The 20,291-nt window shown below is 38.1% G+C and overlaps 1 protein-coding gene across 1 annotated transcript; it reads left to right on the forward strand.

The window, feature by feature from the left end:
- The first annotated feature begins 6,514 nt into the window (after positions 1 to 6,514).
- On the forward strand, positions 6,515 to 20,062 carry LOC143536472 (uncharacterized). Its single transcript, XM_077030455.1, has 7 exons — positions 6,515 to 6,717; positions 6,932 to 7,097; positions 9,747 to 9,914; positions 10,328 to 10,622; positions 19,425 to 19,567; positions 19,619 to 19,757; positions 19,842 to 20,062. Exons 1-7 carry the CDS (start codon positions 6,515 to 6,517, stop codon positions 20,060 to 20,062), a joined length of 1,335 nt encoding a protein of 444 aa, XP_076886570.1.
- Positions 20,063 to 20,291: the final 229 nt, after the last annotated feature.

The raw sequence follows: 20,291 nt of genomic DNA on the forward strand, positions 1-20,291 counted from the left end.
GGGAGTTTGTTGATACACGTTTTGGTCATCTCGGTCTTTGTTAGTTTATTATTATATTATGTTTTAATGTAAAGGGCATTTTGGTAATTGTATAGCCCATTCGCTTTAATTGTAAGGAACGAATGTGTCACATTCGTTATCTTGTAACGAATGTGTCACATTCGTATAATGTAAGTTCCATTCGTTAACACTGCTTAACGAATGGGACATAACGAATGCAGGGCATTAGCTTTCTTTAATGTATAACGAATGAGTTGTCTCATTCGTCGGTCTTTAATGTAACAAATGACCCATTCGTTAAGGTTATCTTAACAAATGAGGTCATCTCCCTATATATACCCTATAAGATTATTCATAATGAAACAGTTCTTATTATTATTCTCTCTTAGTCGTTACGCTGCCCGAATTCACATTCAACACACACAGCACACACACTTAATCATATTAGACCTAATCGTATACCTAATCAACAACGAACACAATGTCATCACAGATCTAGATCCTATCAGGTTCTCTCAACCAATGGTTTCTCAACATACCCTAGTCCTGCCTTTCTAAAAACACCCTTCTAAGGCTGAACGTGATCATGCTTCAACCTGTTTGGACAAGCATAGAATGCATGCCCAACCTCGCTGTAATTGAAACATCGCCTCCGATCAACAAATTTAGTGACCTGAGGTGCTGTTTCAGCACGTTCACGTTCGGCTTTTAACCGATAGAATTCTTGATTTGATTGATTTCAAAAAATGGCTTCCTTTTCGGACTCAGAAGTTTTTCCCTTAACAAACACGATCTTGTTAACCTTTGTCGGTTTGTTAACTCTATGACATTGCTTTTAATAAAAACTGGTTTTTGCAAATCTCTTAGAATTAGCAACATTTTCATTCTCCGAAAAATGAACGTTAACTGGTTTTTCAGTTAATACGGGCTCGGCAACTTTTATTCCAGTTGAACCATCACAACAGGAACTATGATTCACAACATTCTCAGAAGCAATGATATTTTCATCAACTGACATGGTGGAATCATGGAGTGGAGTTTTGACTTCCACATTCACTGCCTTTTTGAAACCCTTATATAACTATATTAGATAGTTACATAAATGTAACTCTCTTCGTTAATCGTTCGTTATTACCAGTTAAGCGGATTAAGCCGATTTATTGTTTGTTGCCCTAGGTGTAACTCTTATGGGTCATAACTCGGTCGGCCATGCTAATTAATCGGGCCAGTCCATATTCTCCAACATGATCAACCTTGCAATCTTTCCCAAACCAACAGGCTGCAAAACAAGTAAATACTGAAAATTAGTCCACCAGAAGCATCTGGATTGGTATTATAATAGTTTCCTTTTGTATTCTTTGATCTTATTTTAGTTTTCTTTATCCTTTTTAGTTAAGCTATAGATTCAATGGCACTAGTCATTCAAAAGTTAACCTGCTTAAAAATATAGCCTTTATGTTATGAATGATATTTAAATTATATGATTGACTACATGTATTAAAGTGATATATTAAATAAATTATTTTATTTCAAACAAATCATATAGTCACTATTGTCAATCATATGCATAGGTCTGTAAAGGATTCATGAACCGTTTGATAGGAGGTTCGTTTATTTATTAAAACGAACCAACATGAAACCATGTTGCGTTCATTTATGTTCGCTCATGTTGGTTTTACGTCCGTTAGGTTATGTTCGTTCATCTATGTCCATCAATTTAACTATGTAATTTTGAATTATTATAAATAAACAAGTATGCCAACTAAATAAGAACCCATATCTATTTCTCGCTTCCACGCGAAAAAGTAAAACACCCTAATTGGACTTCTGTCAGCTTTAAAGCAACTAATAGATGAATCATGTACTTTTAAACAACTAATTTAGACGTGTTTGGTAGACATTACTGGATACTTAGGGGGTGTTTGGTATTGCTTATTTTCACCAACTTATAACTTATTAACTTTTTGAAAAGTAATAAGGTGTTTGGGATTGCTTATATTGTGAAAGGAAAAGTTTCATATGTTACACTTTTGTAACTTATTAACTTAATAAAAAGTTATAATGAGGTAAAATAAGGAATCCCAAGCACCCCCTTAATGCTTTATATTTGTTGTTTGTGCTTATCAAGTCTGTTCATTTGCGTTTGTTTATTTATGTTCATAAACTGCCCATTTAGAATGTTAAATAACGAGCATAAACGAAGACGAACAAATTCATTTTCTTAGCGTGCAAACATTAACAAGCCCATATAAATGGAACTAACCCATGGACAATGGATTCAGGAGCAACATCACATCTTACCAAAGACCCGGGTAAAATTTCAACACATTTATCATCCTTTCCTATACAATCTATGTTCGTTGGTAATGGTAATCATATGCCAATACATGGGTCCGGTCACGCTGTTTACCCCACTCCTAACCGAGACTATACCCTAAACAATATTCTTTACACACCTGAAATAATTAAAAATATTTTATCTGTTCGTAAATTCACAATTGACAATTGGACATCTGTTGAATTTGACCCATTTGGTTTTACTGTAAAGGATTTCCAGAATGGAGCCCCGCTTTCACGCCACAATAGCACGGGCAATCTCTATCCCTTCACTGAACAAGTATCTGCATCAACATTCCCTGCTTCTACACCTAACTAGTGGCACAACCGCCTCGGCCATCCAGGCGAATCTATCTTGCATTTATTTAATTCCCGTTTTTCTATTTCTTGTAATAGACGTGTTACTTTACCTTTACATTTATGTCATTTGTGTCAGTTATCAAAAAATAAACGATTACATGATTCTATGTCAATTACTTATGCTCCCTTTGACATTATACACTGCGACCTTTGGACGTCACCAGTTCCTAGTAAATCGGGTTTTAAATATTATATGGTCCTAATTGACAACTATACCTATTTTGTTTAGGTATACCCACTAAAATTCAAATCCGAAACCTTTACCAATTCCGCCAAATTCCATCAACTTATTTTCACACAATTTAATCGTAAAATTAAAGCTTTTCAATGTGATTTATGTGGTGAATTTGATAACCATGAATTCAAATCGTTTGCAAATGCACACGGGTTCGTGTTTCGTTTCTCATGTCCCCAAACCTCTCAACAAAATGGTCGGTCGGAACCAATGATTCGTCGCTTAAATGATATTATCCGCACTCTTCTTACCCACGCACACCTCCCACCCTCCTTTTGGGTTGAAGCCTTACACACCGCCGTATACTTACATAATATCCTTCCTACCAAACGTTTATACTTCTCCACTCCTCACTTTGCCCTATATCTTCGCCACCCCTCCTATGATCACCTTCGGGTTTTTGGATGTGCGTGCTACCCAAACACTTCCGCCACCATGCACCACAAACTCTCCTCACGATCCGTTCGGTGTATTTTTCTTGGGTATCCTCCTGACCATTGTGGCTATCGTTGCTACAACCCTCAAACCAATAAAGTTTTAGTATCCCGCCATGTTATCTTTGATGAAAACTCCGTCCCATTTCATGATTCACCATCTATTGAGTCTTATTCCTTCCTAGATTATCCACCACCCCATCTTTTCCACCCGATATATACCTCTCCCTCTACTGCACCAAAACTAAACACCCTCGCTTCTATTTCCCCCGTCTAGCCTACCTATTAGCCCGCCTCCTCCCAACCCGCACCACCAACTCCTCCCTCTACCGGACCCACTCCTACTTCCCCAAACAATCCCACTTTGGCACAATCCGTGACCACCCATCACAACCTCGTCACATCCAATGACCACCCGCGAAAAATCGGGCATCACCAAACCTTAACGTCACTACTACACCACCTATCTCACCTATTCCTACTACCCACACCCAGGCCCTATCGAACCCATTTTGGCGTGATGCAATGAACAATGAATATAAGGCGTTAATGGAAAGTGATATGAGGGAGCTTGTTCCACGACCAACCGATCATCAGATCATCCATTGTATGTGGTTATTTCGACATAAGTTTAAATCTGACGGATCATTGGAGCGATACAAGGCCCGATTAGTAGCGAATGGTAAGTCGCAAACAGTGGGTATTGATTATGATGACACATGTAGCCGGGTTGTTAAACCGGCAATGATTAGGACGGTTCTTAGTGTCGCTGTATCTTGGTCATGGCCGATCAGCCAGCTTGATGCTAAAAACACATTTCTTCACGGTAATTTGCAGGAAACGGTTTATATGTATCAGCCACCGGGGTTTGTTAATCCAAATGCTCCCAAATATGTATGCAAATTAAAGTGATCCTTGTATGGCCTCAAACAGGCACCACGAGCTTGGTATACGCGCTTTTCGGATTATATCACTTCACACGGCTTCCGTCGTAGTGCATGTGATACATCTCTTTTTATTTATCAGCATGGTAATAAACAAGCTTATATGTTACTTTATGTCGGTGATATAATTCTAACTGCCTCAGACAATTCTTCTTCAAACCATCATCACTACCCTTTCGAGGGAATTTGCAATGACAGATTTGGGAGCTTTGCAACATTTTTTGGGCATAACTGCAACACGAGATTCATCGGAGTTTTTTTTATCTCAATCGATTTATACTCGTGGTATTTTAGAGTGGGCCGGAATGACAAATTCCAAGCCATGTGCCACGCCGGTCGACACGTTTGCCAAGTTGAGTGCCACGACTAGAGAGCTACTTTCAGATGGAACTGTCTATCGTACTTTGGCCGGCACTCTTCAATATCTAACATTCACTCGTCCTGATATAACATATGACGTATAACAAGCCTGTCTGTTCATGCATGCTCCACGGGATTCTCACTTCGCTTTTATGAAAAGAATTCTTCATTATCTTAGTAGCACGATTGACTATGGTATTCGTCTTGTACCGACTACTACTGATTCTCTTACAGCTTATTCAGATGCTGATTGGGGTGGGTGTCCTGATACTAGATGTTCTACGTCAAGTTATTGTGTGTTTATGGGCCACAATTTGCTTTCATGGTCATCCAAACGTCAACCGACAGTCTCTCGTTCGAGTGCTGAGGCGGAATACAAGGGAGTTGCTAATGTTGTTGCTGAAACAACATGGTTATGTAATTTACTGGTGGAACTTAATGTGCCTTTACGGAAAGCAACTATTGTATATTATGATAATGTCTCTGTTGTTTATCTGTCCCACAATCATGTTCATCATCAACGCACAAAGCATGTGGAAATAGATATTCACTTTGTTCGGGAAAAAGTCCAGCTCGAACATGTTCGAGTTCTTCATGTTCCATTTTCAATTCAGTAGCAGATATCTTCACAAAGGGTTTATCTCAACAGTTGTTCCATGAATTTCGTAATAGTTTGAGTGTTTGTCCCTAAAACGCTCAAACTACGGGGGATTATTAAAGGATATATTTATATTAGGAGTATATTTGATATAAAATGCATCTTTAGAAGATTTTTAGAGATTTGATATTATTTGTAATTATCTCTTTGTATTTCTTCCCCTATATAATGGGGTTTGGTTTTCATTAATCAATATAAAATATTTGAATATCATGAAAACTTTTAGTTAATTAGGGTCAACTACAATTAATAACGTGAATCAAGTTTAAAAACTAAGTAAGCTGAAAGTGAAGGGAAAAAGAGTTGTTTTTGGGCATCCTCCTCTGCCTCAACGGAGTCTGGCCGCTTTCTTATGGCTTTCTAGCCCTTGTCTTCCCTTTACCCGGACCCTTTCTTGTCTTCCACTTTGTGGCATCCTCAAATCATTCAAACTCAATAAGCTAAAACCTCTCGTGGCTGTGCATTGTGGGATCATAATGTGAAGCGGGAATAATAATAATAATAATAATAATAATAATAATAATAATAATAATAGTAATAATAGTAATAGTAATAATAATCTTGTTGCTGTTCTCCACATATTTGTTGAGCTTGGAGTGGTGAATGAAGCATTGATGGCTGATTGATTGAGTATTAGAGCATTCTCATTCGGTCCTTCAAAATTTTGTGAAGAAATTTTGTAAATTATAGAGTGGGGTTTTGAGTGGTTATGAGTGTAATCTATAGGGTGGAGAGAGAAAAGGTAATGAAAGTCAGATCATTCTTTATCGCCTCCATGATTACAGGATCATTCTTTATTACCTCCATGATTATAAGAATCCTCAATTATCACAATTTCCTAATTCTCTACCAAATTTCTTGTCAAGATTGATGTGCATGATTCATGCCTTATTTTTTGTATCTTCTTGTATTTAACATCGACGTATATGTTGATCTAATAATATAACTCTTTGTTCTCTGTATTGCAATATACCATAGTAAATCATTTTTGGCATCAGAGCAACTATAACAAAGATCCATAAACCAAGATTCAACAAAACCCAAACACAAACAGAACCCTTATACTCTCAAGAATCTTGGCCGGCAGCAATGATAAGGAGGTGAAAGGTGATGAAGGAATCGTTAATCATGATTCCCCATACTATCTTCATCCCTTCGACTACCAAGACAATTTCACGTGAACGACATGTTGACCGACGGGAACTACAGTGACTGGAAGGAAGCGACGCAAAACTTCTTGTTTGCCAAAAACAAGATTGGTTTTGTGAACGGTTCGATCAAGAAACCAAACGAAGACACGTCCGACTACATGGCATGGATGAGATGCAATGCAATGATAAAGGGATGGCTAAATGCAGCCATGGAGAAAGAGATCAGAACGAGTGTGAGGTATGCTCCCACCACCCAAGATATATGAGCTGACTTGAAGGAGCGATTCAGCAAGGAAAGTGCTCCTCGAGCATACAAACTGAAACAGATCTAACGAGCACCAGACAAATGGGAATTTTGTTTCTACATATTTCACCAAAATTCGCGTTATATGGGTTGAAATCCAGTCCATACTACCTGCTCCAAAACGTAACTGTGACGGTTGTGTTTGTAGGGTAGGTAAGAAACTTGTTGACATAAAAGACAAGGAAAGTCTTTATGATTTTTTGTTGGGTTTCGACCCTATGTTTGGGACGATCCGAACACAAATCTTGGCCATGCAGCCTATTCCGTCACTTATTGGGGCTTATCATTTCGTCTTGGATGATGAGCAAAAAAGGGCAATCACGAGTACAAAATTGTAAGACCCCAAATCCCGGGAATCCTACAGTTGGTAATCATACCCAAAATTTCTCAAAAATTTAAAGTCAAACAATTTCACCTTATTAAAATCGTTTCAGAGTAATAAACAGCGGAAAATCACAAGTATTAAAACCAAGTTCCCAAAACCATAATTTAAATGTTTAAAGTAATAAATGAAAAGAAAACATTTTGCATATTAATCTCCGACTAGTATGCCTTCAACCGTCTAAGTGGTCTCGAGCACGTCCAAGCGGTAAGCATCCTCCTCTAAACCTGAAACTCACACTAACATACACACAAAGTCAGCTTGAGCTGAGTGAGTTCAAGTTTTAATAATAGACATTTAAATAAATCATCCCAAGGGTTTAAATATAAAAACGGGATTACAAAACATTCCAAGAGTTTAAAATGTAATACGGGATACGAACAGTTAGGCCATCATCAACACTAAGTATTCGTACTTAGACATCTATGTACATCCATATATTTATAACAAAAGTCTTAATAATCATTCCAACGGTTTTAAAACTGTAAACGGAAATACCTCAGTTAGGTCATCACATTGAATAAATAATCATCCTTACGTATGAACATCTCTATACGTGCATTCCTATATATATAAATATATATATATAACATTCAATAATAACATTCAGGTCCGAGCACACGTACAACCCAAACACGTAACATTCCGATGATGATCATGCCACACGAGCCTCCTCCCCCCTCACGGGCTTTTCATGGCCCGCCACATGATTTAAGAACCTAATTCGTATAGTTTGGCCCAGCCACGATCACCATTCAATAATAACATTCAGGGCCGAGAAAACGTACAACCCAAACACGTAACATTCCGATGTTGATCATGCCACACGAGCCTCCCCCCTCAAGGGCTTTTCAGGGCCCGCCACAGGATTTAAGAACCTGAGTCGTATAGTTTGGCCCGGCCAAGATCACCATTCAATAATAACATTCCGTAGTCGATAATGACTACAACGTTCGCCAAATATTGGCCATACAATAATATATATACATACACACATTCTATAACATTCCAAGGCCTACCAATACTCGCAAGCCTAAGCAAAATAGTTTAAAACATTTCATCAGGAAAAATCATTTAATACCAGGAATTAGTACTAGGCCTAATAGCAACCTCGAGCCTAGATCACAGTAATATGTATAACCTTAAGGAATATATGACCATAAATGGGTCTAAAATATCCTAAGGCATAGAACACAATCCACTCATAGTTTTATAAATGCACAAATACAACTAAGGCTATGTACTACCATCCAATTAGTTGTAACAAGTAAAATCGGGTAAAACCGTATTACGGTGTGTATGCTAGCCCAAAACGTAAAAAGAGTAAAAAGGGCATCATGAAATCACCTGACACAGGGCACGAGTTCACCACGAGCTAAAGAGTCCCTAAGAAATCCCAAAGTCAAACACCTGTCGGTTTACATTCAAACATTACTAGCGACATCGAAAGAACTCGCTTATCCTACGAGACGTTATAACATGGTTCGAGTTACTTAAACCCTCGACCTCGTTAAACTAAATCACAACAGCCCCCGAGGTCTCACATTTACCAGAACGACCCATAGGTACTCCCGGGAATAAAGAATTCCCAATTTACCCCCGGAAGCACTAGGTGATACTAACACGCGCGTTTAAGATTTGTTTAAGCACTTAACATCCAACTCAGCCCCGTGTGGACCTGATATAATAATTTCACAGCCAACAAATCCACACGACGCTACACGAGTCAAATGGGTCGGTAACTCGCAAGTACAACGCACCAACTATTCAATAAACAAAATTGCGCGTTGTACCAACCCGTTTGAGTAACCGACAACCAATTCAGCCCCAAAACTTATAAAAATGATTTTTCAACAGCCCGTAACCCGAACCAAGGTCACCCAAACTGAATTGGTCGTTAATTACTCCATTACTCGCATTAAACGCAATAATTCGCTATTCTAGACAACCGAATATCCACTTTCAAACTACAACTATTTGACCAATAAAACTAACACCAATGGACATGATTTTAAAGTATGTTATACTAGACATACCTAGGAAGATGTTGGTGCAAAAACCTTAGCCAAAACAGCCCTGGAACTACTCAATTGGACAGCCATCCGACAAGCCTAAAAACAACCGAATTTCGACGAATAAACGTGCCATATGGATAAATTAAGGTGAAAAAGAGTTGAAACAATATGGTACCGACCTGGAACGAACCTCGGGAGGCTGGATGGTGGCTGATTTGCACGCAAAATGAGAGAGAAGGGGGGGTGGGGTTGCGCCGATCGGACCTAGGGTTGGGTTAGGATTAGATTTTTTTTTTTATAAAATATAATAACAATATAATACATTCTGGCCCCTCCACTTTACTAAGAGTTGAATTCGTAAGAAAAGTTAAGTGAGAAACGTTTACGAGGGTGGCCAAGAGCTCACGGAAGAATGCCGGGTCAAGCCCGAAGGTGTACGCAACACTACAAGGCTAAACCTTTTTATCGGAAATTTACGGACGTTACAAAAATGGGCTGCTACCTAGGCTGCGGCTTTTCAAACTCATGTTTCCGTTGAAAGTGATCAAATTAACAAAACAAAACAGAAAGAAGGAAAATACAAATGTGGTGAGTCAATTGAACGTTGTACCTTTTGTGGTAAAGATGGGCACAACAAAGAAGGGTGCTTCAAACTAATCGGTTATCCTGATTGGTGGGCTAGAAAGGGTAAACAAGAGAAGCTGAAACCCAAGGCTGCATGTGTTGACGTGGAGGCAAGCCCAATACCGGGATTGACGGTTTCACAATATCAATAATTTGTGCAATTTTTTGGAAATAAAGTTGATGTGAATGAGGATGAAAATGCACCAGTGGCTAATATGGCAGGTAACATAGGTAAGGAAGGTAAATAGGTAATTAATCTGGGTGCAACCGAACATATAATTTATAATGATGTCATGCTTAAAAATAAAATAAAACGAAAAGAAAATATGAACCACCCGTTACTATACCGAATGGTGAGGCCATAGTTGTGGAAGGTAGAGGTGATTGTACTCTACCCAACAGAATGATTGTCAAGGAAGTTCTTTATGTTCCGAATTTCAAGTGCAATTTATTATCTGTTAGTGGACTTTCACAAGACTTACAATGTGCTATAACGTTCTTTCCTGAATTTTTTGTTATGTAGAGCTTACATTCGAGGACTTTGATTGGAGTGGGTGATTGCAAAGATGGTCTATACAAGATGGAAATGATGGATGGCAAGAGACAAGCCATGATGACTACCCTTGACACATGGCATAAAAGATTGGGTCATCCGTCAAATTCCAAACTTCCTTATATTGGTTTTCTTCAAATTGTTTCTTTACATTCTAAAGACTTTTGTGATCCTTATGTTAAGGCGAAAATTACAAGGTTGCCATTTCCTATTAGTACCACTAAATCTTATGCTTGTTTCGACTTGATTCATTATGATATATGGGGTAAATACCGAACACCCTCCTTTACACAAGCAAGTTATTTTTTGACTATTGTGGATGTCTTTAGTCGTGCCGTTTGGGTCTTTCTTATTAAACAGAAACATGAAGCGAGCACATGTCTTGTGAACTTTCATAAAATGGTACAAACACAATTCTAGAAAAACATTAAAAGGGTAAGATGTGACAATGGAGGGGAGTTCACATCTAACAACATGCTTGATTTTTATGCTAAAGAAGGTATCGTTCTAGAAACAACTTGCCCTCACACACCACAACAAAATGGGTTGTTGAACGGAAAAACAGGCACTTGTTGGAGACGGCACGAGCCTTAAGGTTTGAAGCAAACTTTCCTACAAAGTTTTGGGGAGAATATGTTCTAACGGCTACACATGTGATAAATCGAATGCCTTCAGAGGTAATTGGCAACAAGACCCCCTATGAGGGTTTTTGGTTGCCTTGCTTATTACAAAAGCACTAAAACCAAAGGAGATAAGTTTGAAGTGAAAGGGAAGCCGGGAATTTTCTTAAGCTATCCGCAAGGTATGAAAGGGAACAAAGTCTATGGTATACAACATCATAAAATTATCATTTCAAGAGATGTTAAATTTTTTGAAAATGTTTTTCCTTTTGAAAATTGGAAATTTGAGAAAGAAGAAATATTTGTTTTTCCACACAAATGGGGTAGTAATGAAGAAATAAATAAAACCCAAGATGCCTCTCCGTCCACTAATGTTGGACTTGAACATAGTTCAGGTGACATTCCACAAACTTCCGAGTCCAAACATGAGCCCGTATCACTTACTGAACCAATCACCAAGCCCAACTCTGAAATCGTCGAACCCATACCCAATTCTAAATCTGACCAAAATACTGAGCACATACCCAATACAGAGAAGACCAATGAGCCCACCTCAGAAAATACCCAGAATGCCATGCATGATGAGCCCATTTCAGAGAATACCCAAAATACTAAGCCCACCCAACCTGATGAGCCTGCCTCAAAAAACCACCATGTAAATGAGCCCAACATGGAAACAATAATGTCTTGCCAAATAAAAGATGCATCTGGGCTAAGTGACCACAATTTTGAAAATAACGTTGGGCATGATCAAGAAAGTGTAGACCAACCAAAAGAGAAACCAAGCAGATCCATACCAAAGTATTTTGATGACTTTGATGTTCGACTACCACCATCTATAGACCATAAGCAATCAACCTCCGATCAAAAGTCCTCAACGGTACACCCTTTAGCACATTTTATTTCTTACAAAAAGTTTACTAACACACATAAAGCTTTTCTATCGGCCATTACTTCTAGTAGTGAGCCAAAACACTATAAGCAGGTCGTTTAAGACCCACGATGGATAGAAGCAATGAAGAAAGAAATTCAAGCACTTGAAGAAAATAAAAATTGGGTATTGGAGAAATTGCCTATAGGGAAACGAGCAATCGACTCAAAGTGTGTTTACAATATTAAATACAAACCAAATGGCGAAGTGGAAAGATACAAAGCACGAGTTGTAGCAAAGGGTTTTACACAAATGGAATGCGTTGATTTTCACGAAACTTTCGCTGCTGTGGCAAAGTTAGTAACTTTAACGCCTGTTAATTTCGGTTCAAGAGATTAAGGTTTGTAAAGTATGTATAATGCTCGGGATTTATCCGACGTGTCTCGGAAGCCTTTACGTCATCTCGGTACGTTAAACCATTTAACTTTTCTTCCATAATGCCTTATAGTTCAATTTGGAGGGACTTGGATGTAACTTTTGTTTTTATATCATAAAATAAAACAAACGCTAACCCTAACTCCTACCAGCTGCGATCGGCCGAAGAACAGCCCCCACCTGGCGATTTTCTTTTGTGCAGCCGTGTTTCAACCGTAAAAACTTCAATTCAAGGTCGGTTTTATGATTCCCCATGTCTTTTACCCCTTAATTGATCATATTAACGCGCTTATTGGTCGTTAAGATTGAGTTTTGATGATAACAGTTTGCTGACAGATTCGTATACGTTTATTGTAGGGTCTGTAACGTGATGTTAATCCATTTTTTTTATCTATTCTTCTTTCCATGTTGTTCTAATTTGAGTCTAGTTTCCAGAAAGGTATAATACGTAATTTTTGGACGAGATTTGAATGGTTTTTATGAATTTATAAAATCGAGTGTCAAAGCTGATGCGGGATGACGGATTCTGGTCTGTCTTCCCGACATCATAACCTTTTTTCAACAAGTCCAAATTGGTTGGTTCCACTTCTGGAAGTTAGTATTTTGAGTTAGGAACCAAACCCAATTGGAATCGTTTAATTTGGTTTGGTAATGAATTTTATAAAAATAAAACCATTTTGTTGCGCACTGAAATAGCTGCACGTACCTTGCTGTGTTGGAGGAATTTTTATAATTTTTGTGTCTAATAGAAAAATATAATAAAAATATTTTTATAAACCTAAGACATTTATTAAAGTCTGGTAAAAGTTTAATAATTTATTTCAAAGGTTATCCTAGGTAATTAAATGCATCTTCGCATGCTAAAATCTACACGTTTTACTCGTTATTAATCGATAATGTTCGTTTTAGGCTTAATCGGTGGATTTGGTTAGTTGAAAGGTTTTAGGGGCTGAGGTAAAGTAATTGGGCCAAGTGTTGGGCCTTGGGCCAACATGTTGGGCCTTGGGCCAAGTGTTGGGCCTTTGGCCAACGTGTTGGGCCTTGGGCCAAGTTGTTGGGCCTTGGGTCAAGTGTTGGGCCTTGGGCCAAAGTGTTGGGCTTGAACGGCCTATTAGGCAAGAGTGTTCTTACGGTCTTGTTTAGTAACGCGTTGTGTATAATTTACAGGCCCTTGCTTGTGATTGTGCACTTAGGGATTTCCTAGCTCGTTGCAGGTGTTCGATTGATTTCAGGTGAGTTCATGGTACCCCCTTTTAACTCTTTTTAAATTTTGGGCTAGCATGCACACCTAAGTGTTTTCTTACTTGATGAAATGTTTTAAACGATTTTATATAGGCTTGCTAGTATATAGTAGGCCTTGGAATGTTAAATATATATATATACATTATTGCTTGGCCTATATTTGGCGATGTTATAGTCGTTTCGACTACTGATATTGCATATGCCTACTTTGTGTTTACATGCGTTGATGTTACATGTTTGGGTTGTACGTTTGCTTGACCCTGATGTTACGTGTTTGGGTTGTACGTTTGCTCGACCCTGATGTTATTACTTGGATGATATATATGTAGGTATATAATTATAAGGATATTTATATATATATATATATATATATATATATATATATATATATATATAGGACGATTACTTATTGTTGATGATGGCCTAACTGTTTTATCCCTTTTATTTTAAAACTCTTGGGATGACTATTATGATTATTATTATTCATGTTATTTATTAAAACTTGAACTCACTCAGCTCAAGCTGACTTTGTGTGCATGTTAGTGTGAGATTCAGGTTAGGAGGAGGATGCCTTATCGCTTGGACGTGCACGAAGCTACTTGGACAGTGAAGGGCATACGTGGATGGAAGATTTTATTATTGAACATTTTATTTTAAAAAGTTTTATAAAATATAATTAAATTGGTTTTGGGCGATATTCCCGGGATTTTGGGAACTTATTTTATTATTTATGTTTTCCGCTGAATTATACTCTGAATTTGTTATTTTAATGAAATGAATCATTTTTAAGTTTAAATATTTTTACAAGTGTTTTGAATGATTACCAACTGTGGGGTTCCCGGGGTTCGGGGCCTTACAGTAACGATTCGAACCCTTCTAAATGTAGCAGCTAACTAAATTGGCACATACATCAAGTTGATGTGAACAATGCCTTTTTGCATGGGGATTTACATGAAGATGTCTATATGAAAATACCCCAAGGCTTTGCAAAACCAGGTGATGATAGGGTTTGTAAGCTAAAGAAGTCACTTTATGGTCTAAAACAAGCATCAAGATATTGGTTCCAAAAATTCACTAACTCGTTGCTCGAAATTGGGTTCAAGCAAACGGGGTTGGATCACTCTTTATTTACCTTCCAAAGAAAAGATGTTTTTCTTGCCGCACTGGTATGTGTAGATGTTGCCATTGTTGCTGGAAATAATATAGACATGATACGTGGAATCAAAACTTTTCTAAACGGCAAGTTTAGCATTAAAGATCTCGGGGTCTTGAAGTTTTTTCTTGGCATTGAAGTGGCTCAAACTAAAGAAGGAATGGTGCTTAGTCAACGAAAATATACTCTTGACATCCTAGAAGAAACGGGTATGGCAAGATGCCGACCAAGTCCATTTCGAATGGAGCAAAATTTGAGACTCGATAGATACGATGAGGAACCGCGTGTTGATGCCCACCAATATTGAAGAATGGTTGGAAAACTCATCTACTTACAAGCAACTAGACCCGACATCACCTATGCTGTCAATGTCTTAAGTCAATTTGTTAGTGACCCAAGACATAGTCACCTCGAGACGGCGAATCGTATCCTTCGATACCTCAAGGTCACTCCCGAACAAGGAATATTACTTCCTAAAGAAGGCGGAATCAAACTCACCGCATATTGTGATTCGGATTGCTTAGGTTGTTTTTTCACCCAAGGTCTAGAACTGGGTGTTTGTTACTTTGGGGCGGGGGCATATCATGGCGATCTAAGAAACAGTCCGTTGTCACACGATCATCTTCCGAAGCCGAATTCCGTGCAATGGTACATGCGGTTAGTGAAATATTATGGATGAGATGGTTACTAGCCATACTTGGAGTACCACCAATCGGGCCAACTTCCTTATTTTGTGATAATCAAGCGGCACGTCACATAGCTAACAATCCCATTTCTCACGAGCGAACGAAACACGTTGAGATGGATTGTCATTTTGTTACAGAACGAGTTGAGTCCAAAGAAATTCATCCTGTGAAGATTGACACTAAAACTCAAGTTGCTGATATTTTAACAAAGCCGTTGAGAACGCATCAATTCTGTACACTACTTGACAAATTGGGCTTCAAGATCTCCATGCTTCAATTTGAAAGGGAGTAATGGAAATCGGATCATTCTTTATTACCTCCATAATTACAGGGATCATTCTTAATTACCTCCATAATTATAGGATCCTCAATTATTACAATTTCTTTATTCTCTGCCTAATTTCTTGTCAAGATTCATATGCATGATTCATGCCTTATTTTTTGTATCTTCTTGTATTTAACATCGATGTATATGTTGATTTAATAATATAACTCTTTGTTCTTTGTATTGCAAAATACCAAAATAAATCTTTTAAAAGGTATTGATTTTTTGTAAATTTTGAAAAAAGATAGTGATTTTTTGAAAATTATAGGGTGGAGAGAGAAAACTGTAATGATTAAAGTACAAAAAAATAATATTTAATTAAACAGAAGAGAGAAATTTAGTGTTTTTAGTGTAATTATGGCAATGAAGATAGGGAATCGGTTGAGAATGCTCTTAGGGATTTACTCCATCAAGGAAACAGGGTTAGACTGAGTGACTCGTTGAGTCGAGTCACTGGGCCTTCTTGGGTTTAAACGTTGGGCTTTCATTAGGTCCTTTTCTTTTTATATTATATAACGGCAGCTTATACGTAACGTGGCAATCTCATACTTATTATTAACACAACCAATGGTTTAATGTTTGTTTTTCATATGTTATACTAACACAGAAACCCGCGCTTTGCGGCAAGAACACAACGGCCATTCCCTCAATTGGCATCGGTTTTGTGGTGGTAATAGCATTTTAGTATAGCAAAAAATATATTCTTGATATGTTACAATACAAAATTTATATAACGTTAGCCAAAAAAAGTAAATTAACAAAAAGAAATTGAGCGTTATGGTTATAAGTTTCTAAAACCTAACCCGAGTCCAGCAGAACCAAATTAAGCACCAAATCCAATGCCGAAATATGTCTGGAATGGTGGTCTTGGCAGAGATGAACGATGCTAGAGACTTAAATTTAAAGTGCTAACTGGTCATGCTCTAAAAAAATGAAAAATGATGCCAATAATAGTGGTTCAAAGTCTGCCAAACTCACGAACAAGATCAATGGGAAACAAACGTTGGTTGTTATTGCGCAAACATCATATAAACTTGGATCGAGCTTCTTAAAAACATGTTAAGTAGTTTTCTTAACTCACAGACCCAAGTGTGACGACACACGGCGTCATTATCAATGCTAAATTATGATATGATTCATATCTCAAACAAACACCAACAAATACTTACAATACAAAAATAATGTTGATAAGCTAATTTCATATGTGCACACAACTACAAAACTAAAGTTAGAAAACCGCTCACACCACAATCACGCTAATTTCTACTACAAAACAATTTATACAAACAAAAATATAAATAAAGAAATAAACACATTAAGTTATCATGTGTGTAGCGATCAGCTCGGTACCGGTACAGAAAATCCCGGTCCAAAAAATCGCAAATTTTTGGTGTCGGTGCCGGTTTCGGTACCGAAATGTTCGGTTCGGTACCGGTATTTAAGTTAAAATTCAGGAAATACTGGTACCGTACATGTACATCGTGAAAATGCCCCATCTAACTTTGGGCTAAAAATGTAAACTTTGGAAGTTTAAGGACAGAGAATGAAAATATTAGTTTCATGCATCTTTGCGCGACGCGAAGATGCCAGCCTGCACAACTTCGCGCGACGCGAAGATGCTAGCACACATTTCAACGTTGTCCTACCATGTGTTGACACGTGTCACTCCAGGATTGACATGCAAAATTGCGGCGCCCCCCATGCATGTAACGCCCGTTAATTTCTGTTAAAAGGGTTTAACCTTGTATCGTTGTGTATACCTTTTGGGCTTGATCTGGCATTCTTCCGGGAGCTCCTTGCCACCCTCGTAAGCTTATCATACTTGACTTTTCAAGCAAGTTCAACCAAGATGTTACTTCTTTAAAATTTGAGGGGCTAGAGTGTAAGATTTTTATAACATAAACAAAACCCTAACCCTTTCCTCCCCACTTCAGCCGATCGGAAGTTTGTGCAGCCTCCCCACCCTTGTTTTTCTTTTGTGCAGCCAAGGTTAAGGTCCAAAACTTCAATTGAAGGTTAGTTCTATGTTCCCCCAAGTCCTATGCACCTTATTTGATCATATTAACGCGCTTATTGGTCGTTAGGGATGAGTTTTGGTTATAACGATTTCTGACAGATTCGTACTCGTTTATTGCTCGGTCTGTAACATGATGAAAATATTTTTTTTTTGATCAATTCTTCTTTCTAAGATGTTCTAATTTGAGTCTAGTTTCCAGAAAGGTATAATACGTAATTTTTGGACGAGATTTAAATACTTTTTATGATTTTATAAGATCGAGTGTCAAAGCTGATGCGGGATGACGGCTTCTGGTCGTCTTCCTGATATCATAACTATTTTTAAACAAGTCCAAATTGGTTGGTTCCACTTCTGGAAGTTAATATTTTGAGTTAGGAACCAAACCCAACTAGAATCATTTAATTTGGCTGGGTAATGATTTTTGTAAAAATAAAAGCATTTTGTTGCGCACTGAAATAGCTACACATACCTTTCTGTGTTGGAGGAATTTTTATGATTTTTGTTTCCACTGGAAAAATATAATAAAAATAATTTTATAAACCTAAGATATTTATTAAAGTCTGGTAAAAATTTAATAATTTATTTCAAAGGTTATCCTATGTAATTAAATGCATCTTCGCATGCTAAAATCCGCCCGTTTTACTTGTTATTGATCGATAAGTTTGTTTTAGGCTTAACCGGTGGATGTTCAAATGTGTTCTTGTCGGGGCTGTTTGAAGTGAGTTTTTGCACCACAATCTTCCTAGGTATGTCCCATATAACATACTTTAAAATCATGTCTTTTGGTATTCGTTTGATTAGTCAACTAGTCGTTGTTTGAAAGATAACTTCGGTTAGCTAGAATGATAGATTGTTGCGTTTAACGCGAGGGATGAAGTAAGTGATGACTAATTCAGTTCGGATAGCTTCGGTTTAATATACGGGCTGCTGGAAAATGATTTTTATAAGTATTGAGGCTTAATTGGTTGTCGGTTACTCAAACGGGTCAGTACAACGCGCATTTGCGTTTATTGAATAGTTAGTGCGTTATACTTGTGAGTTACCGACCTATTTGACTCGTGTAGCGTCGTGTGGACTTGTTGGCTGTGAAATTATCATATTGGGTCCACACGGGGCTGAGTTGGATGTTAAGTGCTTAAACAACTCTTAAACGCGCGTGTTAGTATCACCTAGTGCTTCCGAGGGTAATTTGGGAATTCTTTATTCCCAGGAGTATCTAAGGGTCGTGTTGGTAAACTTATGGCCCCGGGGGCTGTTATGAATGAGTTTGATGAGGTCGAGGCTTTAGGTAACTCGAACCATGTTAAAACGTCTCGTAGGATAAACGAGTCCTTTCAATGTCGTTAGTGATGTTTGTATGTAAACCGACAGGCGTTTGAGTTTTGGGGATACTTAGGGGTCCTATAGCTCGTGGTGAATTCATGCCTTGTGTCAGGTGAGTTCATGATGCCCCTTTGACTCTTTTTATGTTTTGGGCTAGCATGCACACCATATTACAATTTTATCCGACTATACTTGTTTAAACTATTTGGATGGTATTACATAACCTTATTCGTACTTGTGGATTTATGAAAATATGTGTGAATTACTCTATACTCTGGACTAGTTGAGGCTCGTCTATGGTTATATGTGTGAATTATACTCTATGCCCTGGTCATCACCGACGACTACTCTTATTTCACTTGGGTGTTCTTCTACACTGAATCATTTTTGTGCAGAAAAGGGAATTCTTCGTCAATACAGCTCAGCTCGTACTCTGCAGCAAAATGGTGTTGTTGAAAGACGAAACCGTACTTTGATCGAAGCTACAATAACGATGTTATGTGATTCAAAGTTACCGTTATTCTTCTGGGCTAAAGTGGTTAACACTGCTTGTTACGTTCAAAATTGGGTGTTGATCAATAAATCTTAGATGAAGACTCCCTATGAAATTGTTTATGGTCACAAGCCCACAGTCGCACATTTTCGAGCCTTCGGTTGTCCGTGCACCTTATTAAATCTTGAGTCGACTCCGAAGTTTGAAGCCAAGGCAGATGATTGTTACTTTGTTGGTTATGCTGGTCGAACTACCTACAGAGTCTACAACAAGGCATCGAAATAGATTGTCGAATCATATGATGTGCGTTGGCTGGAAGAAAATGAAACAGATGCTCGTGTGGGGCCTAATTGGTTATTTGACTACGACAAACTGTTCAAACCATTCAATGTGTTTCCAGTAGTCGATTCAGATAACTCAGGGGGAGGAATTTCTGCTGTTGTTGATGATGAAGAAGATGTTCCTGTTGACACTCAAGAGTCTCCTATGCTGAGTGTGGACCCATCTGAATCTTTAGACACCACTCAACCGTCATCATAGAATCTGGAAGAGACTGTCACAGAGACTGTGCCCCACAAGAACCCTTTACAGTAGAGATTTCACCAATTAAAGGGGAGAGTGTCATTCATCAGATATTCGGTAGCACTCTATTCCCTGTTGCCATTCCAAAGAGTATGTTGCTAGTACCTCGTACTCACACAGTACAGAAGCATCGGGATGGAGAAACCCTCTCACTGAAGCCCTCGAAGATCCAACCAATTTACCAGCA

This window comes from Bidens hawaiensis, unplaced genomic scaffold (genome assembly GCF_021521415.1).
Source record: "Bidens hawaiensis isolate Kalapana, Puna unplaced genomic scaffold, B.hawaiensis_p1.1 tig00010810_1, whole genome shotgun sequence".
Taxonomy (NCBI): domain Eukaryota; kingdom Viridiplantae; phylum Streptophyta; class Magnoliopsida; order Asterales; family Asteraceae; genus Bidens; species Bidens hawaiensis.